Below are 17538 nucleotides of genomic sequence, written 5' to 3'. Positions count from 1 at the left end.
TGATGCTGGAGACTGAGACCTGCTCAATGATTGGACTTGCATATTTTATCTGATTTTTTTATTTATTTGTCTTGTTCTCACAGCACTCAGTAACAGTGGATGTTTTGTGTCTACCATGACCTGAAGATTACATTTTAAAGCGAAAACAAATCGTCAGAAGTCGATCAAATTTAAATTGGATTCATTTACGTTTAGAGGAGTTTTCAGTTTTTTAAAATTTCATGCTAAAATATCGTATGCATCCATCTCATCTGTTGTATGTTTTAGCTGGAATAAAATAATGTTTTTTTATTATTATTATTTTTGTCTTTGCACAGCTGGATTTGAATTTTTTTGTGACAGTTCAAAGCAGCACAGGGGAGACACATCGCGTCAGGCAGGTTTTTAGCTGGTGGACAGTGACAGACTATATTAATGGTATTACAGTAATCGGATTAAAAGAGTGGCAGACATAATCTGACAAACCTACTGTAAATACAGTAATCAGATTACAAACACTGGGAAAGAAAGGTGATTTCTTGCTGATAGAAAGCTCAAATTCAGAGTGTTAAATCATGTTTAATGTCTTTTACAGAGGCTACTGCAACAAGTCAAACAAACGCAACCAGCCGGTGGTCTGTCATTAGTGTCAGAATGAATCACTTCACTGAGACACAGTGTTATTCAGTCTGAAATATAGAACTGACATTTTTTTCATCATTAGTTTATCTTTTATTGAATGTCTGGTGCGCTTCCATTCATTGTTTAAGCGTACATATTATTTCTTAGGTTATTTATGTGGATTTTCTTACATAGACACTGTTTTTACATAATCCAGGGCTGTGTGAGCTCATATAACACGGGGACGCCCCCATGCGGCGAACAGCTGCGTTACAGCATGAACACCTGCTAAAAATACTTTAGTTTCGGTTTCCAATCATCAGAAACGATACCTAACTTTTCCTCCGCCTCTGATCCCAGCACTCAGTCAGTCAGCAGCTCCTTGTTGGTGGAGAACAGGAAGGGCGTCAGAATGATGGAGGCAGATATATTGAAGTTGATCTGCTCCTGTCAAGGGGCGATGGACACGCAAGATCTCTTGTGTAATCTCGGTTCCGTCGATTTGACCAGTGTGTCGGAGATCATTTGTAACCAAGAGAAATTTGTAACGTGTGTCCCGTACGGGCAGCCGAAGGTGGTGGCCCGCAGCAGACTGAGACTGTGCAGACTGAAAGACTGTCCGGGACAATGCAGAGGACTACACCTGTGTAAAAACTTCCTGTTCAGCGGATCCTGTCGCTACAGCCAGCAGAGGTAAATCTATCTGCTGAAAGGCCTCAGGGCCTGGCCTGCGTGAGGTTAAAGGAGCTCAGTCAGGAAATAGTATTTATAGCTGAAAGTTATCAAGTTATCGCCGTTTCTATGTGTGATTCAAGCTGCTGATGACATTAAGGACGCTGTCACAGGTTGGTTGTAGTGTTGCATTTAATGTCTACCTGTTCTAAGGAGGCTCCTGCTGCCTGTAAGTGTGCCAGTGTTGCGTTCACGCTCTGTTGGCGAAGTGAGACACGTCCACAGGCTGATATTCTCCTGAGTCTCAACAACAAACATGGTCATGTTACACTTTAAATAGCCAAAGTTGAATTATATGTAGCTTCAAAGTAATAATACTGATATTAAAGGAACAGTCAGACACTTCAGGAAAACTCAATATGAAGCTAAATATAAAGCAGCTTACCAGTTAGCCTAGCTTAGCTCAAAGGCTGGAAACAGGGAAAACCTGGAAGTGCACTATAATTAACACTTTATATATGTGCTGTTATTAAACTATATTGACGTAAAGCTAACAGGTTAAAATTATTACAGTTTTCAGGAGGTTAAGTACCGGACAATTTGTTTGACCTGATGCAGTGACTTTAGTGCCAGATGGTTTATGCAGAACCAGCTGGGAGGTGAAAAGGTGAAAAGGGCACGTGCTTTCAAAAAATATTTAGGTGACTGGACGAACCAGCTTTCTACCATTGAAGTGAACTTCAACCAATCAGATCCCATAACCACATAACATAGTCAAACTCTTGGTGAAGGACAGAAGAGCAAAAATGTATTTTCTGTCAAGAAAAGCCTTCAGCGCTGTTCCTTCAGTGCTGTTCCTTTCTTCAGTGCTGTTCCTTCAGTGCTGTTCCTTCTTTCAGTGCTGTTTCTTTAGCGCTGTTCTTTTAGTGCTGTTCCTTCAGTGCTGTTTCTTCAGCGCTGTTCCTTCAGTGCTGTTCCTTCCTACAGTGCTGTTTCTTTAGCGCTGTTCCTTTAGTGCTGTTCCTTCCTTCAGTGCTGTTCCTTATTTCAGTGCTGTTTCTTTAGCGCTGTTATTTTAGTGCTGTTCCTTTAGTGCTGTTCCTTCAGTGCTGTTTCTTTAGCGCTGTTCTTTCAGTGCTGTTCCTTCAGGGCTGTTCCTTCCTTCCTTCAGTGCTGTTCCTTCTTTCAGTGCTGTTTCTTTGGCGCTGTTTCTGAAGGAACAGCGCTGTTTCTTGATTGACATGTGGGTGCTGTCACAGGTAGCTTGTAAGAGCAACAAGGCTTTGTTCAGCCCACCTCAGCTCCACCCAAGATGCATGGTTTTGCCTATTTTTGAATTAGACCACTCTGAGCTTCACAACATCTTTTCGGAAACCTGTGAGTGACATCATGGAAGCTACAGTACATCCATTTTAATTTATACAGTCTATGATCGTCACACACCTACCATTAAACCACCACTGTAGCTCATGCCGTAGCTGCCAGTAGTTCCTCATAGGAGGCTCATTGGTCTGTTACCACTGTGCTGTGCTTGATCTTGTGGGTTTCAGGTTTCAGTTTCGCCAGGCAGCTGGTGTAAATGGTAAATGGACTGTACTTATATAGCACCTTTCTAGTCTTATGACTACTCAAAGTCCTTTTACACTACATATCTTATTCACCCATTCACACACATTCATACACTGATGGCATTGGCTGCCATGCAAGGTGCCAACTGCTCATCAGTTTGAGGAGCTGACCATTCATACACATTCACACACTGATGGCACAGCCTTCAGGAGCAACTTGGGGTTCAGTGTGTTGCCCAAGGACACTTCAACATGCAGACTGGAGGAGCCGGGGATTGAACCGCTGATCATCTGATTAGTAGCCCACCGTGCACTGCCCTACAAAGGCAAAATGACAACGTGTACTGCTTTCTGCCTTTGTGGTGCAGGGCAGCCTCCTGTTCAAGTCTTTATGCTAAGCTAAGCTAACCTTTTACTGTCTCTAGCTACATTTTAGAAATAAACAACAACAAATATAGGAGTGCCATCAATCTTCTCATAAACAACCTAAAATGTCCAATGATTCTACTCTTAAATTTTAGTCATCATCATCATCTGTGATTCAGAGTTATGCTGAAATAATGACCTTTGCCCTTGTCAGCTGGTTACTGCAGATAAGTGTTGTATCAGTCAACTGTAAAACACGTCACACAAGTTAAATGTATTGTAGTTACAAAACATCACACAGGAGTTGATTCTTTTGAAAATTCAAACTGTGTGCGCTGTTCTTTCATGACAGAAGAGGGTGCAACTTCTCCCATGATCTGCACTCTGCCCACAATGAGAGGATACTGAGAGAGCATGAGCTGGAGAGTCTGAACAGGACAGAGCTGTGCACACTGCTGATGCAGAGCGACGACGGTCTCCTGCCTCCTGTAAGTTTGACTACAGACAGATGATGCACCCAGAGAGGTTTACTAATGCCTGGGAGTATGGAAGGGTACATAGATCCTGAAAATATGATTGTGCGAGACCCTAGGGTTCTTTATATTAGCCATACCTGTACTTGAGTATACTTTTGAGTGTAATGTGGTAATGATGAAGTAACACAAAAACTTGATATAACCATCTCTCCTTCTTGTCTTTTCTTCCCTAAACCAGATATGTTATGATTACAACAACGGTGACGGGGAGTTTGGCCGCTGTCAGGAAGGCATTGTTTGCAAGCGGCTGCATATCTGTGAGCGGTACCTGAATCGTGAGTGTAACTGCACCAGGAATCATGATTTTAGTGCTCCGCAGACACTAAAAAACCTGCAGGGAAGAGGCGTGCCCGACAACCTCATTTATTCTATCAAGTCAGCGTATGCAAATAAACTAGCTTTGAAGTACGCTGACAGAGGTGGCGATAAGAGCAACTTTGAACAGCGAGGTGGTAACCGGGGCCACAGGGGCAACAGGGGCAACAGAGGCAACAGAGGCAACAGGGGAAATAGGGGCAACAGAGGCAGCACAGGAAACCAAGGCAATGGTCAGCCAATGCAACGAGCTGCTTCTACAAGTGACATCCTTGCAGGCATTAATGCCTTTTATGTGCACGACGACAATGCACTAAACTCCTCAAACAGCGACATCTCCAGTGCCGCCAACGACCCCGATGCAAGCAGCGATGATGGTCATAAGCAAACAGGAAATCCGCCTAAAACTTCAACAGCTGTCAGAGGGAGAGGAGGCATCCATGGCAACAGGGGAAACAGGGGCAACTATCAACCGCTGGATCGAACCCATTCCACTAATGACCTCTTTGCTGCTGTCAACGACGACGCAAACAGTGAAGATGGGAGAAGAGAAAGGAAAAGGCCCGTCAGAGGTAAACTACGCCAGCTGCAAAAGCTTTCATTGAAACTGTTTTCTGAAAGAACCTGGTGAAACTTTATTTTGCATTTTATGTTTGTTTCTTTTAGATAAAACTGAAATATGCATGTACTTCATCAAAGGACACTGTAAACATGAAGGTGAGTAGCAGCAGTAACAGCAGACTGTACATTTATTCGTGTATGTTAGAACAATCGTCACATCAGTTTGATTCGGCGACATTAAACTTGTTTCGTGACCGTTGTGTTCTCAGATCGATGCTATAAACATCATGACAAGATGCCGTACAGATGGCAGATCAGAGAAAATGACGAATGGACCGCTATGCCGAGTAATGAAATGATTGAGAAGGACTACTGTGACCCTAAAAACACATACAGGTACATTTACTGGAACTGTAGGTCTGTAGTTCTGGAAAAAAAATTCAAGAAATAGTTTTGGGAAATACACTTTTCACTTTTTTGCCAAGAGTTAGATGAGAAGATTGATACCACACTCATGGTACAGTAAATATAAAGCTGCATCCAGCAGTTGGCTAGCTTAGCTTAGCATAAAGACTGGAAATAGCAGGAACCAGCTAGCTTGGCTCCATCCAAAGACAACAAAATCCACCTACTGTGGCCGCATCTTTATCGCTCAAAAATTGACACATTATATCTCGTACACAGTGTAAAAACACACAGGTTTAGTGCCGAACTATTTCTTGGTCGGGTGCAGTGACTTCCTGGATTTGTTAAAGTGAGCTTGCCAGGCAGATACCGGAGACCACGGTCTGCTAAGCTAACTGGTTGCTTGCTGCTTCTCCACATTTACTGTATAGGCATGACAATGGTATCAATCTTCCTGTATCAGTCTCTGCAAGAAAGTGAATAAACGTTTAAATATTATATAACTGCAGGAAATAAAGTCTCTTTTTTTTCGTTGCATGTGGAATATTGGTCTCGTGTTTCCACAAACTAATATATTTGGTGTGACGCAGCGGATCACATGCCTTTAAAATGTATTCATTTTTGCTCTTTGCTGCCTTTAGCAGCAGCAGCAGCCCAGCTGTGCATTTCGACACGATGACCTGTGGAACAAACAAAGTACGGCGACTCTCTACCATTAACTCTTTGCTCGAGCCAGACTTCATCCATACCACTGAGTGGGCCTGGTACTGGGAGGATGAGTTCGGAAAGTGGACTATGTACGCTTCAATGGTGAGCAACTGGAGTCAGAGTCATTTTAAATCAGTTTGTGTTGATAATGCTCAGATATTTTACTAGCCACTGAATCATCACCATGTACCTGTATTCTGTTAGGCCTCATAGGCCCATTTTAATGTCATTTTGTTTTAATACATTAGGTATTTGCTGTTTTTCCTCATCTTAGTTATGCTATGCTATGCTATGCTATGCTATGCTATAGTACACCACCTCCCTCTAGTGGTAACTGGAGGAATCTCTGAAAAAAACCCATATTGTAGTCTTAAAATATGAAATTTCTAAAGAAAATAAACGTGGCTGTCCTGTAGCATTTATATTTATATCTAATTACATCCATAATTAGTCATGAGCTTGTTAGTTAGTGTTGGTGTTGTTCGTTAGTGAGTGGAGGAAAGGTGAACAGTTCAAAAATGCTGCAATCGTGGCGGGAAGTATTAGGAAAAGTAATGCAGATCAGACGTACTCCTTTTCCACCAAATTATCTCTTGTTCTTAAACTGGCTCCATTCAGGATTCAACAACAGTCAATAATATCGAGCTCAGTCTGTAGAGACTTGGCTTAGGACCAAATTTTGGAGGGTGGACTGGTAGCTGGAGAGGTGCCAGTTCACCTCCTGCGCACCCTTAACCGATCCCAGGGCACCGCACTGTGTAGCGGCCCATCACTCCACCATCTCTCCACATTTGCAGGTCTGTGTGAGTGTGTGTGGTTCTATTTCGGGTAAAATGCATGTAAGAAAAACTGTGACAAAAAATATTTCCCCTTGAGGGATTACTTAAGTATCTGTTCTATAATTGCATCAAGGCATGTATTATCTGACCATTTTAATGCTACATTCACATGGATTCAGGCCAACAGGACAACACCTACAGGACGACACGGGAAATATATACTAATAATATATTAGTATAATAACATATAGTTTTGTGTAATTACTGTTTTTATGCATGTAGCTGTGAAATGCAGCTTCACGTCGTCCATGTTTTCTCCGTGTGAGGGAGACACGTAATATCTAGTTGTAAATTCCATCACGGAAAAAAATACTTATGCTGTTTAAAGTTTGAAGTCATTACCCTCCAATAACACCGCGTCATAAAAACCTTCTAAGTATCCCCTGTTGAAACATTGACAGAGTTTCTAATAGACAACAGGGTGAGTTAGGAAACAGTAGAGCAGCATGAAAAAAACAGCAGCAGCCAACAGCTTCACTGAGGATATTCACATTGACAACATGCCTCGGCAAGCGACACTACTGGAGCTGATTTGGGCTAAAAATGTCCCCTTTACCTCTGTTTCTGTGACATTTTGTAGGCGTACCACGACCGATAAATGCTGCCGTAGTGACAGCAACACTGCAGCAAGCTCACTCTTAATACATGTCACACACGATGAGAAAGAGGTGAGGCTGTCCAAGTTAAATTTATAATGTAATATTAGCCTTCTGATGCAATGCTCTGCTATCTGAGCCACGCTGGCCGCCGTCCATGTGGACTCTGATGGTTGTCGTGGAATGGAGTCATGTCAGATTCTGCTTTTGAATCATAAAAACTCAAATCACAACAGGACTGAAATTCCCACTTGATCTCTCCCACTCATGGTCTACTAAACCTGTACTCAACTGATGATTACATATGCTTACATAACCCTTTATACTCTGTTTTATGTTTATAGTAGACTTTTTTTTCTCTGCTACTTAAGCTGCTGCTCGTGCACATCATTGAAGTGTTAATCTTATCTTTTATGCCCCTACAACCACACAGAAAAATCAAAAGAGGCAGAGACGCCGCCTGAGCTGTGTGTACGGGCTGTGTGGCATCATCTCTGAGGAAAGAGATTAGTAGCAGCGCAGGAGATTGTAGTCAGATTGCATAAATTTGGATTTGTCATGCTCACATTGGACGGATGAATTAAGAAATGAAGTTTTGAAGGCGTTTGGTGGAGCTAAAGCTGATCAGTCCTCTGACTTTCAAAGATGAGCCCTTCTTATCTTTGATTATCTTTTGTCGTCCAGGTTTACACTCCCCAATAAGAACATTACATTACAAGAAGTTACAGATTTCAGACTTCTAAAGAGGCATGTGAACACAGCATGAAATTATGAATATAAGACAATAATTGTCTGACAGAAAATCTAATCCAGGACCAGACTGAATATTCACAGTTCCCTTGTTCCATTTCATTCATATCAGAAGTGCTGATACCTCTGATTCTAATGAGATGAAAAAGGTGATTAAATTAATATCATTATAATCGAAATACATATGTGTAAGTAAATAGTTGTAGATTTACTTTATCTAGTAGATTTACTTTATTATTCAAATTTCACATCAAGCAGTATGTATTACCAGAAGGGTAAAATAAATAGTTTGTTGTTCGACAATAATAAATACAGCATCAAAGTTTCATCTTTCAAAATAAATTAAATATGTTGGAAAATAGTTGCTGAAAACATGTGAAAAGACTTTTAACGATATATTACTGAAATGTAGACTCAGAGGTTTAAACAGTTTTTCACCAGTTTTCAGTCCAGGATTTTGTGGGCGGTCCTTAAAGGGTGGCTCGATGACACGCTGAGGCCACCCTGAGCATACCCCTGCACCCCTAGCAGAGAGATAGAGATGAATTGATCTCCCTCAGTGTTTCAAAGTTAGTCATGTCATTTTCTGAACTCACGTTTCAGTCACTTCAAAATGGCTGCTTGACTGCTTCCACCAGTGGGCGTGGCTTCAGCACATTCAGAGGACACGCCCCCAAAGTCCTGGAGCTGAGAATTCATTTTTACCTGATTTTAACACCTAATTTCATAAAGTTCGATATTTTTAATCATTTGTCTGGGTGGTTAATAACACTTTCTTCTTTTGTCTGACAAACTCAGAACACATATTTATTCTTCTTCTGCTTGGACTTTAAAGCAACATACAATTATTCACTTTATTACAGAGAGTTAGATCCGATTAGAATTCCACTCTCGTGTTATAATGCCCCTGTACAGACATTTGTTACGTCCCAACTGTTGCATTCCTCCAATTAACAACTAACTGAGTGTCCACTCTTCTATGCTAAGCTAAATGGCTGCTGGCAATAGCTTCACATTTAGCGTAGAGACATGATAGTGGAGCTAACCTTCTAATCTAAAAAAAAGGTAAGTAACGTGAAACGTCTTTAAAGACTCCTGTGGTTCTCTAGCTGCTGTACTTATGTCTATGCATACTGTACCAACTGGCTCCTGACTGGTCATCTATCTGTCTTGTGTGGCAGGATGGTGGGCACAAACAAGCAGACATGGACAGCTCTAAACTGGAACAGATGTTTATGGCCAATAACAAAGATGAAGTGGAATTCACTGCCGGCTCACAGTCGTATTCGCTAAGTTTCCAGGGTAAACAAAGAGTGTACTGTTGATCTGTGCGTTTGCAGTTTTCCACGTTTCAGACAGTATTATAATCATGTTGTTTTCTCTGTCTCAGACATGATACAGACAAACAAACGTTATGGCACTAAGAGGGTTGTGAGGAGACGGCCCCGGTTTTTCTCCGCTGAGGATGTCCAAGCAAGGAGAGTGAGGTACCACATCCCACTCATGTTTCATAAAAAAACATTGTATTCAGACCTCCTCACAAAATAACTAATCTTAGTTTGCTTTCTCACCACACAAGGCCTCGGGCAAATTTGGCTGCTGTACCAGACCACTGGGACAAGACCCAGGTCACCCAAACAGGATACAAGGTATTGTGAATGCACCGCACGCTTTTAGCCAGCATTCATGGCTGGACTTAGAAATTATAATTATGTGCTATTATATTGTTATATAATTATGTGCTATTAAATATTTCAGAATAAAGCCGTGAGGTCCCTATATGCTTATTGTTTGTCTTCTGGGTGTCGCTTTACAGAAACATTAACAGAAAAATCAAACAGCCCAGTTCAAAACATATCGTTATCATTATGTGTACAGCATGAATGAATGTACACTGTGTAATACACTGTGCTGCAGAAGTTATGATATGTAAAACATCCAATAATTTATCTGAGATTATCTTCACATATTCAACCATCCAATGAAAATAAAGTACCCACCTACTAAATCCCATAAAAGGGTATCAAATCAAATCAAATCTGTACAGGCAGCGACACCCTCTGTCCTTAGACCCTCGGTTCGAGTGAGGAAGTGTGCTTCCTCTTTAAGCGCCCACACAGATGGCCTATATAAAGACTCAAAAAGGTTCTGTTTTATATGCATATTTATATGCATATGCATTTTTTTTTACTATATTTTAACCCTGATTTTGAATTCTGTGTCTCTTTCATATAATACTGACTACAAATGAAATAAAGAAAAACAAAGAAAACCATCTTTACTAACAAAGATAGTAGCAAGGGTTGTTGCACCACCGTCTGACTCTTTCTTTAAGATGTGCATCATATTTTCATCAACACCAGTTAGAAATCAAACCATCATTCCTCATAATACCTACATCTTTAGTTATTTTCCTACTGTGGGTGCAGTCTAAACTTACAATTGTATACAGCACACAGTGGAGGCACAGCTATTGGTGTGCCTATAAATTCATTTTAAAGTTACATTTTGTATCAAAACAACATCAAATTGTTAGGCTGGTGATAATCTATATTTTTGTTATTGTCAGCAAAGGGTGAAGGGTGAAGTATGTTGTCAAATCCTGATTTATAAGTCCTCTTTGACAGAGACCTTCACTGTTGTCCAAATACTGTTGACTCATAAATTGTGTATTAATCCACTGCAGGAAATAGTAACCCTTTTGAGTAACTTTTGACCAACATCATCCACCCACAGAACCACAGAACAGTCCACCTGAAGGCAGAGGCATACAAGTTGTGATAGATGTGCTAAGAATAATAAATGCTGCGGTTTGGACCACAGGGCCACCGGCAGCTATAATAAAAGTAAAACATGCACTTGTAACACTCTTTGGCTGCAGACGACACAGGTGATCAAACTGAGGTAGCTCCCCCTTGTGGTAGCAAAGCAGTCCAATGAGGTGCTCTGCAACTAAAAACAATACGGTTTGCTTTAGACAGAGGGTGACACAGCAAACGAAGTTATGACCTTCTTGTGCCGTCGTACAATTTCTGCAGATTTGATCCTTTTTTGCTCGTCTTTTAGCTAAACAAAATTGAAGGCTTACACTCCATTTTGACACACTGTGTAAATAAGAAACTGTTTGCTAGTGAATTCACCGTACCAAAGGTCTTTCTGCTGCTGCCAAATTGGCCCAAAAATCAGTTAATGCAGGTCTGAAAATGTTTCTAGAAAGGTTTGTGAAAGAATTTAATGTTCTGTCTCTGCTGTGTGTTTTCCAGCGAGTCCCCCTCCTGCGCACCACAGATGAATTTAAGGAGATTGAAGCTCTTTTCTGTAAAACCATGAAAGGCTTTGACATCATCAAAATTGAAAGGATTCAGAACAAAGCTCTTTGGGAAGTCTTTCAGTGGTATGTATACAATTCTCACCAATCAATCTGAGTAGCTGTGTGTTTGATATCTTCTTTCCACCACTGTCTGGTTGTGAGAAAAGTGTTCATTTTAAGTAGATGTGTTTCCCTTCCCTTTGTGCTACTGTTTTTCCATGTTTTAGAATTGATCATCTTTGTCATGTAATTGCCACTTGTGTCCACTGTGTGTGACATATTTGCATTACGCATTCCAAAGTTATTTCTTCTTCCTAAATAAAGGCAGAAAACTCAGATGAGGACCAAGAACAGTGGGCGCATGGTGACAGAGAAAAAGCTGTTTCATGGCACTGACTCTAAGTATGTGGATGTCATCTGCCACACCAACTTTGACTGGAGAATCTGCGGAACTCATGGAACTGCTTACGGCAAAGGTAAGTTGAAGAAATATCCAGTCTGGGCTACTGAACTGATTTGATAACCAAAGATGTGCAGGTGTTATGTTAAATTAAAGATGTACTCTTAGAGGACCAATCCTAAAATCTGAACATCACACTCAATGCGCACACAAATTTAAAGGGACAGTTCACCTTTATCTAGTGTTTAAGTAAGTTCAGTATTGCTGTAGAATGACTTGCTTAGTCATAGCTCCTTCAAAGACAATAGATCTTTTTGCAATACCTTAAGTTGATCAGCTGTTTTGATAGTTGATTAACTGAGTTTATGTGTCAAACATTTGCTGGTTGCAGCTTCATAGTTGCTGCTTTTTCATGGTTGTATGTGATAATAAATGTAATATCTATGAATAGACTGTTATTTGGACAATTCATCTTATAAAAAATATTTTATAGACCAAACAAATAATTGTTTATTCAAGAAAATAATTTGTGGATGAATTGACAATGAAATCATTAGTATATTGATTATACATTACAATAATCCAAGCATTTGAAATCCCTTTGTGTGTCTGAAGGTAGTTACTTTGCTCGGGATGCCAAATACTCTCACAACTACACCGGTGACTCTGATGTCAGATCCATGTTCATCTCACGGATCTTGGTGGGAAACTACACCAAAGGGTCCTCCAGCTACGTCCGGCCTCCTTCCAAGGACGGCGGAGACATCAACTTTTTCGACAGCTGCGTAGACGACGTTATGGACCCTTCCATCTATGTTGTGTTTGAGAAGTTACAGATCTACCCCGAGTACCTGCTTGAGTACAAGACCACGCACCTATTCGATGGTCTATTTGGTGTTGCCTCAGTACCGGCGCCAAAACCAGTGCCGGCACCCAAACCAGTAACAGTGCCCAAACCAGCTCCATACAGCACATCCTCATACCAACCCAGCACATCCTCATACCAACCCAGCACATCCTCATACAGACCCAGCACATCCTCATACCAGCCCAGCACATCCTCATACCAGCCCAGCACATCCTCGTACCAATCCAACACAAGCTCTGTCAATTTCTCATCCAGCAGTACATCTACCAAATCCACACCATATTCTTCATCTTCTTCATCAAAGGGCGACTCTTGTGTGATTGCTTAGGCACAAAGGTGCAGTGAGGGCAGGTCAGGGTTTTTCTTTGGGAATGGTTAATGACGATTTGAAGGAGCTCATGCGTAATGCTTTGAGTAAATGAAGCGATTAACGAGATGAATAAATATTATGACCAACTTTAATGAGGAGTACAGTGGCTTCTATGCAGTTTCATACACTTGCCAAGCTTTTCATCCAAATTTAGCGCCAATTCTTTGCAAAGTAAACATTTGGCGATGATTCTCGCCAGGCACCGTTAGGCCATCACAGAAGCAGAGAGCGCCTGTTAAACTTTAAATGAACAGAAACCACTTGGAAAAAACAGGATGGAAATATGACTTTTCACGTTTTGATTTGAGGAAGATCGCAGTCTCCTCATCGCTCCGGAGATCTGAAGTTTTCGAGTCACATATTTCATGTACAGTACGATTTATTCCGTGAAGCCTTTTCCATTGCAGTTTGCCATATTGTACCTATTCAATACACTGACACAAATAATTACTATAACTACAATCATTTCCGTTTCCAAAAATCCCCCCCAAAAAAAGGTTTTAAAATGAACAGCTTTATTTACAAACTGTAAATTAGTTTTTAAAATGTGTGTGTGTGTGAGTTGATTTTGTTTCACACAATGTTTAGGATGTGGTTATTGATTTTTATAAGCACCACTTACATTGTTCTCAGTGTGTCATTTGCTCAACATTGCATTTCCACTTCAACTAAAAATAACGCACTTTCCTAACTGTTGTACTATTTGCAAACACTATTATTTTGAACATTAAAAATAAAAGTAATATTCATGTTGACCGTACACAGAAATAGTGTTTTATTTCTATGCTCTGGTTTGCATCATATGGCTTTGTTTGTCACTGCTGGAGCTGCAGTTCTCTCTTGCTCGTAAGTGAATTGAAAACGCCACCAGCGATCGGGTTGGGCCTCTTAGTGAAATGAGGCAGGGCATGAAAAATGATCAATATGGCTGCCAGTGCTTCCTCTCACATTAGACATTAGGCCTGTAAATCACCCCCCGCCCGTCTCCCCTCCACACACGCGCACACAAACGTACACACACAGTGTATACATACACAAGCGACCGCCTCCTGATGTGTGTTCCTGACAATCCGCAGTGTGAACGTGAATATGTTTGTATGTTAAGATGAGATTTCGCTGTAGTTATGCACCCTGATGTTTTCACTGAATTATTCCACATGCTAAAATAAAAAAACATCCATTGATTTACACTAATGCTGAAGATTAGATTTGTAGATTAGATTTACATTACTATATGAAAATTAAGATATTTTACTATCATGCAGGCGTATTGCCAAATTACAAGACCACCAAACTGGTCTAGAGGTACTTTGGATATGTGTAATGGAATGTGGCAGGTGTTGCTCATAGAGATGAACCCACAGAGGACTATCAGCTGATTCACCTCAACTCTACAGAGCATTTTGGCGTCTTTCAGCTCATTGTTTTGGTTTTTCTGCCTACAGCTTAACTGTTTTCTTCATCAAGTGCACACAACATGAAATCCTTCAGGACTTTTGGGTCTCAGTAGTGTTCGGCCAACCAGACAAAGCTCTCCACAAGGCTCCAAATGAATGCTGATGTTGCTCTGCATCAGCTGGATGTGTTAGAGGTCCAGTGTGCAACATTTAAAGGGGATCTAACGGACCGTTTGTGTATGATAACCTGAAATTAAAGTTATTTATTTATTCATTTATAAGATCATCTTGTTTTTATTACTTTAGAATGAGATTTTTATATCTACATCTATCCATGTTGAACCGCCATTTTTCTACAAAGCCAGAATGTACAAACAAACTCTAGATAGGACAGTCTCTGTTTTTTTTGTGTAGTTTATCCAAGCTTGGAATGAGAGATGAGGCAAGCGCTATTCAGTTGGTTGCAATCTGCAACTTCTCCACTAGATGCCACCTTTGTGTACCTTCTCTGTACCTTTTAATAAGCAATTGGTAGCTTATACATTAGCCATATCAGCATAATATGCTGCTTTAAGGAGGAGAAGACATTCAAATGTGCACCATTTTGGTCCGATGCACTTCAGAGCTAGACCATCAATGTCTGCCAAATCTGAAGTTTATCTAGCCGGTGAATCTTTTTTTGAAAAATGTACAGAGAGAGTTTTAATTACTGGTTATCCTACCATAGTTTCTTATTTGCTAGTGATATGTTGGGTGCATGAATTAATAGAAATGTGTAAAATCTGACTCCAGATTTAATATTGTCACTTCAAAATAAAACTCTGCTGTTATTTAAGCTCTATGAACAATTTGTATTAATGATAATTGAACAAATATGAGATGATTTAAACACACAGCTGCTTGGGGGGGGGGGGGGGGGGGGGGGGGGGGGGGGGGGGGGGGGGGGGGAGGGGGGGGGGGGGGGGGGGGGGGGGGGGGTGGGGGGGGGGGGGGGGGGGGGGGGGGGGGAGGGGGGGGGGAGGAACTGATCCTCTCCCAAGGGACCCCTGCAGTATATGATTAAGTATAAGAGCACTAATCGAGAGCATTTATTCCCCTTGGGTTCAAAACATATTGCGTTTTTTTCTGTGCCATAAAGACAAACAGCTCTGATTTAACAGTAGATTACAAAGACAAAATTCCCAGAGAGAAAATGGATTTGGCTGTCACTACCACCACATCCATTTCTCCGCCCTCGTGCTTCATTATGCGTTCGCTGCCCATTAAGATAGAGCTGTCCTATGGGAAATGCAGCTGTGCCCTGCAGGATGCACCAGCCCACCCAGTGACAGTAAATATCCACTGACATTAACCAGCCTAAGCAGCTACTTCCTGTCTGATGTGTGCCCGTGGCGGCTGCTGTGTCTTGCCCTGGCTGTTGTTTCCTGGTAGACAGAGCAGATCCTCCAGAGATGGCTGCATGAAGCTTCTAGGCCACAGCATATTGGAAAATCTGGTTTTCCTACATTACAAGAGCTTATGAATTAAATATGACTCCTTTCCCTTTGTTTGCGTGCACCCCTTCTGGTGTTTGCGGTGTTTATGTTTCTGCTGAGTCATGGTGGTTTTGTTCCAGGTGATAGAAGAATGCTATAGCGGCAAAACCCCGGGCTGAGTGGAAGTGAGTCAGATCTTTTATTTGGCTGATAGCAGGAGAAGTTTTTGTTGAGTTTCTGAAATGTTTATGGTGATTCCAACATCAGCTGTGCTCGGCAGATCTACGGTTTGTGCAGCCTCAATAGATCAATACTACACCTGTTGATCAGCCAGGTATTAAAGGTGTATGGTGACTGCTGTATATTTGCTAAATCTGTCTCCCTTACCACATTTGTGTGTCCTCAAAGGTCCTTCATGGAGTCATGGAGTTTCTCAGACTCTCAGAATTTTTTGTGAAATGTCTTGACTATTAGATAGATTATCGTGAAATTTGGTTTAAATATTCACATTCCCCCTTAGGATGAACAGTAATATCACAGCATCTGTTCTAATCTGTTTATGACCAAAACCACACAGAAGTTCCCTGAATCGCCACTTGAGGCTGGCTACAGAATGAGTCAGTCCCCATAAGTCCCCATGTTCAAATGTCCAACTTCACAGCAGAAATAAACATGTTTACAGCCTGGTACAAAAAACAGTTTTGGTCTCTGTAGCTAATTTCCCCGTTCATGACAACTGTACTGAGGGTTCAAATTATATTAAGGCTTAAAGTTATGTATAATCTAAAGTATGGCCACTTTAATGTGACAAGTGGCTGCCGTCATAGGTGGCTTGTTTGAGCAACCAGGCTTCATTCAGCCCGCCTCAACTTGACCAACGATCCACATCTTCGACAACTTTTGGATTAGCTCGGGGCCAGTGAAGACTGCCAAGATGTTTTATACTTTCCATGTTTATGAATAAATATCACAAAAACTGAGGACGTTCCCATCAGCCTTATGTGTTCAGTGCTAATAAGCAACAGGCTAAGTTAAGATTACATCAACATGTTAGCATTGTCATTGTTGACTTAGCACCTCTGTGCCTCAGTAGAGCCTCACAGAGCTGCCAGCAGCCTGTAGACGTGAGCTGTGTCAGAAACAACTTCAGCATTTTATGGATGCAGTTAGTGTTGGCACATATTCATATTCATATGTATGTTACACTCTATAGGGAGTACTAAATGAGTCAACAAGGGAGTGATTTTGGACACAGTAATTATTGGATACTTTTTTCTTTCTTCCTCTTTTGTTGACATTGCACTATTACTTTTTATTTTTTATTTTATTACGACTACTGTCCTGCCTTAAGCTCTGTGACGAATGAGCAGGTAGGGACAGGGACAATGGGAAATGTGGTTCTTGTAATGTGGGTAAACTCCTGCTGTGAAAGAGACAACCAGGCTGTAGTCTCATCTCAGATTCTATTTTTGTGCAGCTGCTGTATGATGTCAGATTCATCTCGCTGTGAGCGGACGAAAACATTTGCACTGAACTTTGAGGTGCAGCCTCAGCCTGTGTCTCTGCTTTGCTGTCTATTTTTTTTTTTTTTTACACGTTGATGCATTCACAGCAGAGAGTTGATTATGTCATGAAATCAAGGCGACACCCTTAAATGGCCAAAGAGACGCCTGGAGCTGAAATTATTCAGCTAAAACGTTGGTTAGGGCTCAGATTCATGTATTTGTCTATAAATATCCAACTTAATGCTGATGAAGCTTTACACACATTTAATGTGGAATTAATTAGTTGCTATCGCAGCA

The 17538-nt window shown here is 41.1% G+C and overlaps 1 protein-coding gene across 2 annotated transcripts; it reads left to right on the top strand.

The window, feature by feature from the left end:
• Positions 1 to 926: 926 nt before the first annotated feature.
• On the top strand, positions 927 to 13624 carry si:ch73-252i11.1 (poly [ADP-ribose] polymerase 12). Of its 2 annotated transcripts, none has more exons than XM_010737881.3 (12): positions 927 to 1293; positions 3559 to 3694; positions 3921 to 4629; positions 4724 to 4774; positions 4888 to 5014; positions 5668 to 5833; positions 9098 to 9218; positions 9307 to 9403; positions 9496 to 9565; positions 11180 to 11310; positions 11551 to 11702; positions 12242 to 13624. In XM_010737881.3, the coding sequence occupies exons 1-12, from the start codon at positions 1013 to 1015 to the stop codon at positions 12820 to 12822; spliced, it is 2622 nt and encodes an 873-aa protein (XP_010736183.2). In that variant the 5' UTR covers positions 927 to 1012; the 3' UTR covers positions 12823 to 13624. The 2 variants fall into 2 exon arrangements, with proteins under 2 accessions (XP_010736183.2, XP_010736181.2); XM_010737879.3 differs by having other exon boundaries at positions 5665 to 5833.
• The last annotated feature ends 3914 nt before the right edge of the window (positions 13625 to 17538 follow it).

Source organism: Larimichthys crocea, chromosome XII, assembly GCF_000972845.2.
Source record: "Larimichthys crocea isolate SSNF chromosome XII, L_crocea_2.0, whole genome shotgun sequence".
In the NCBI taxonomy this organism is placed as follows: Eukaryota; Metazoa; Chordata; class Actinopteri; family Sciaenidae; genus Larimichthys; species Larimichthys crocea.
Note: the sequence above shows the minus strand (reverse complement) of the source record. Positions and strands in the feature narration are given on the sequence as shown.

Coding starts and splice junctions, on each gene's coding strand:
- si:ch73-252i11.1 (XM_010737879.3), top strand. CDS start 1,013: ATGATGGAGGCAGATATATTGAAGTTGATCTGCTCCTGTCAAGGGGCG. Junction 3,695..3,920: donor ACGACGGTCTCCTGCCTCCT/GTAAGTTTGACT, acceptor TCCCTAAACCAG/ATATGTTATGATTACAACAA. Junction 9,566..11,179: donor TCACCCAAACAGGATACAAG/GTATTGTGAATG, acceptor TGTGTTTTCCAG/CGAGTCCCCCTCCTGCGCAC.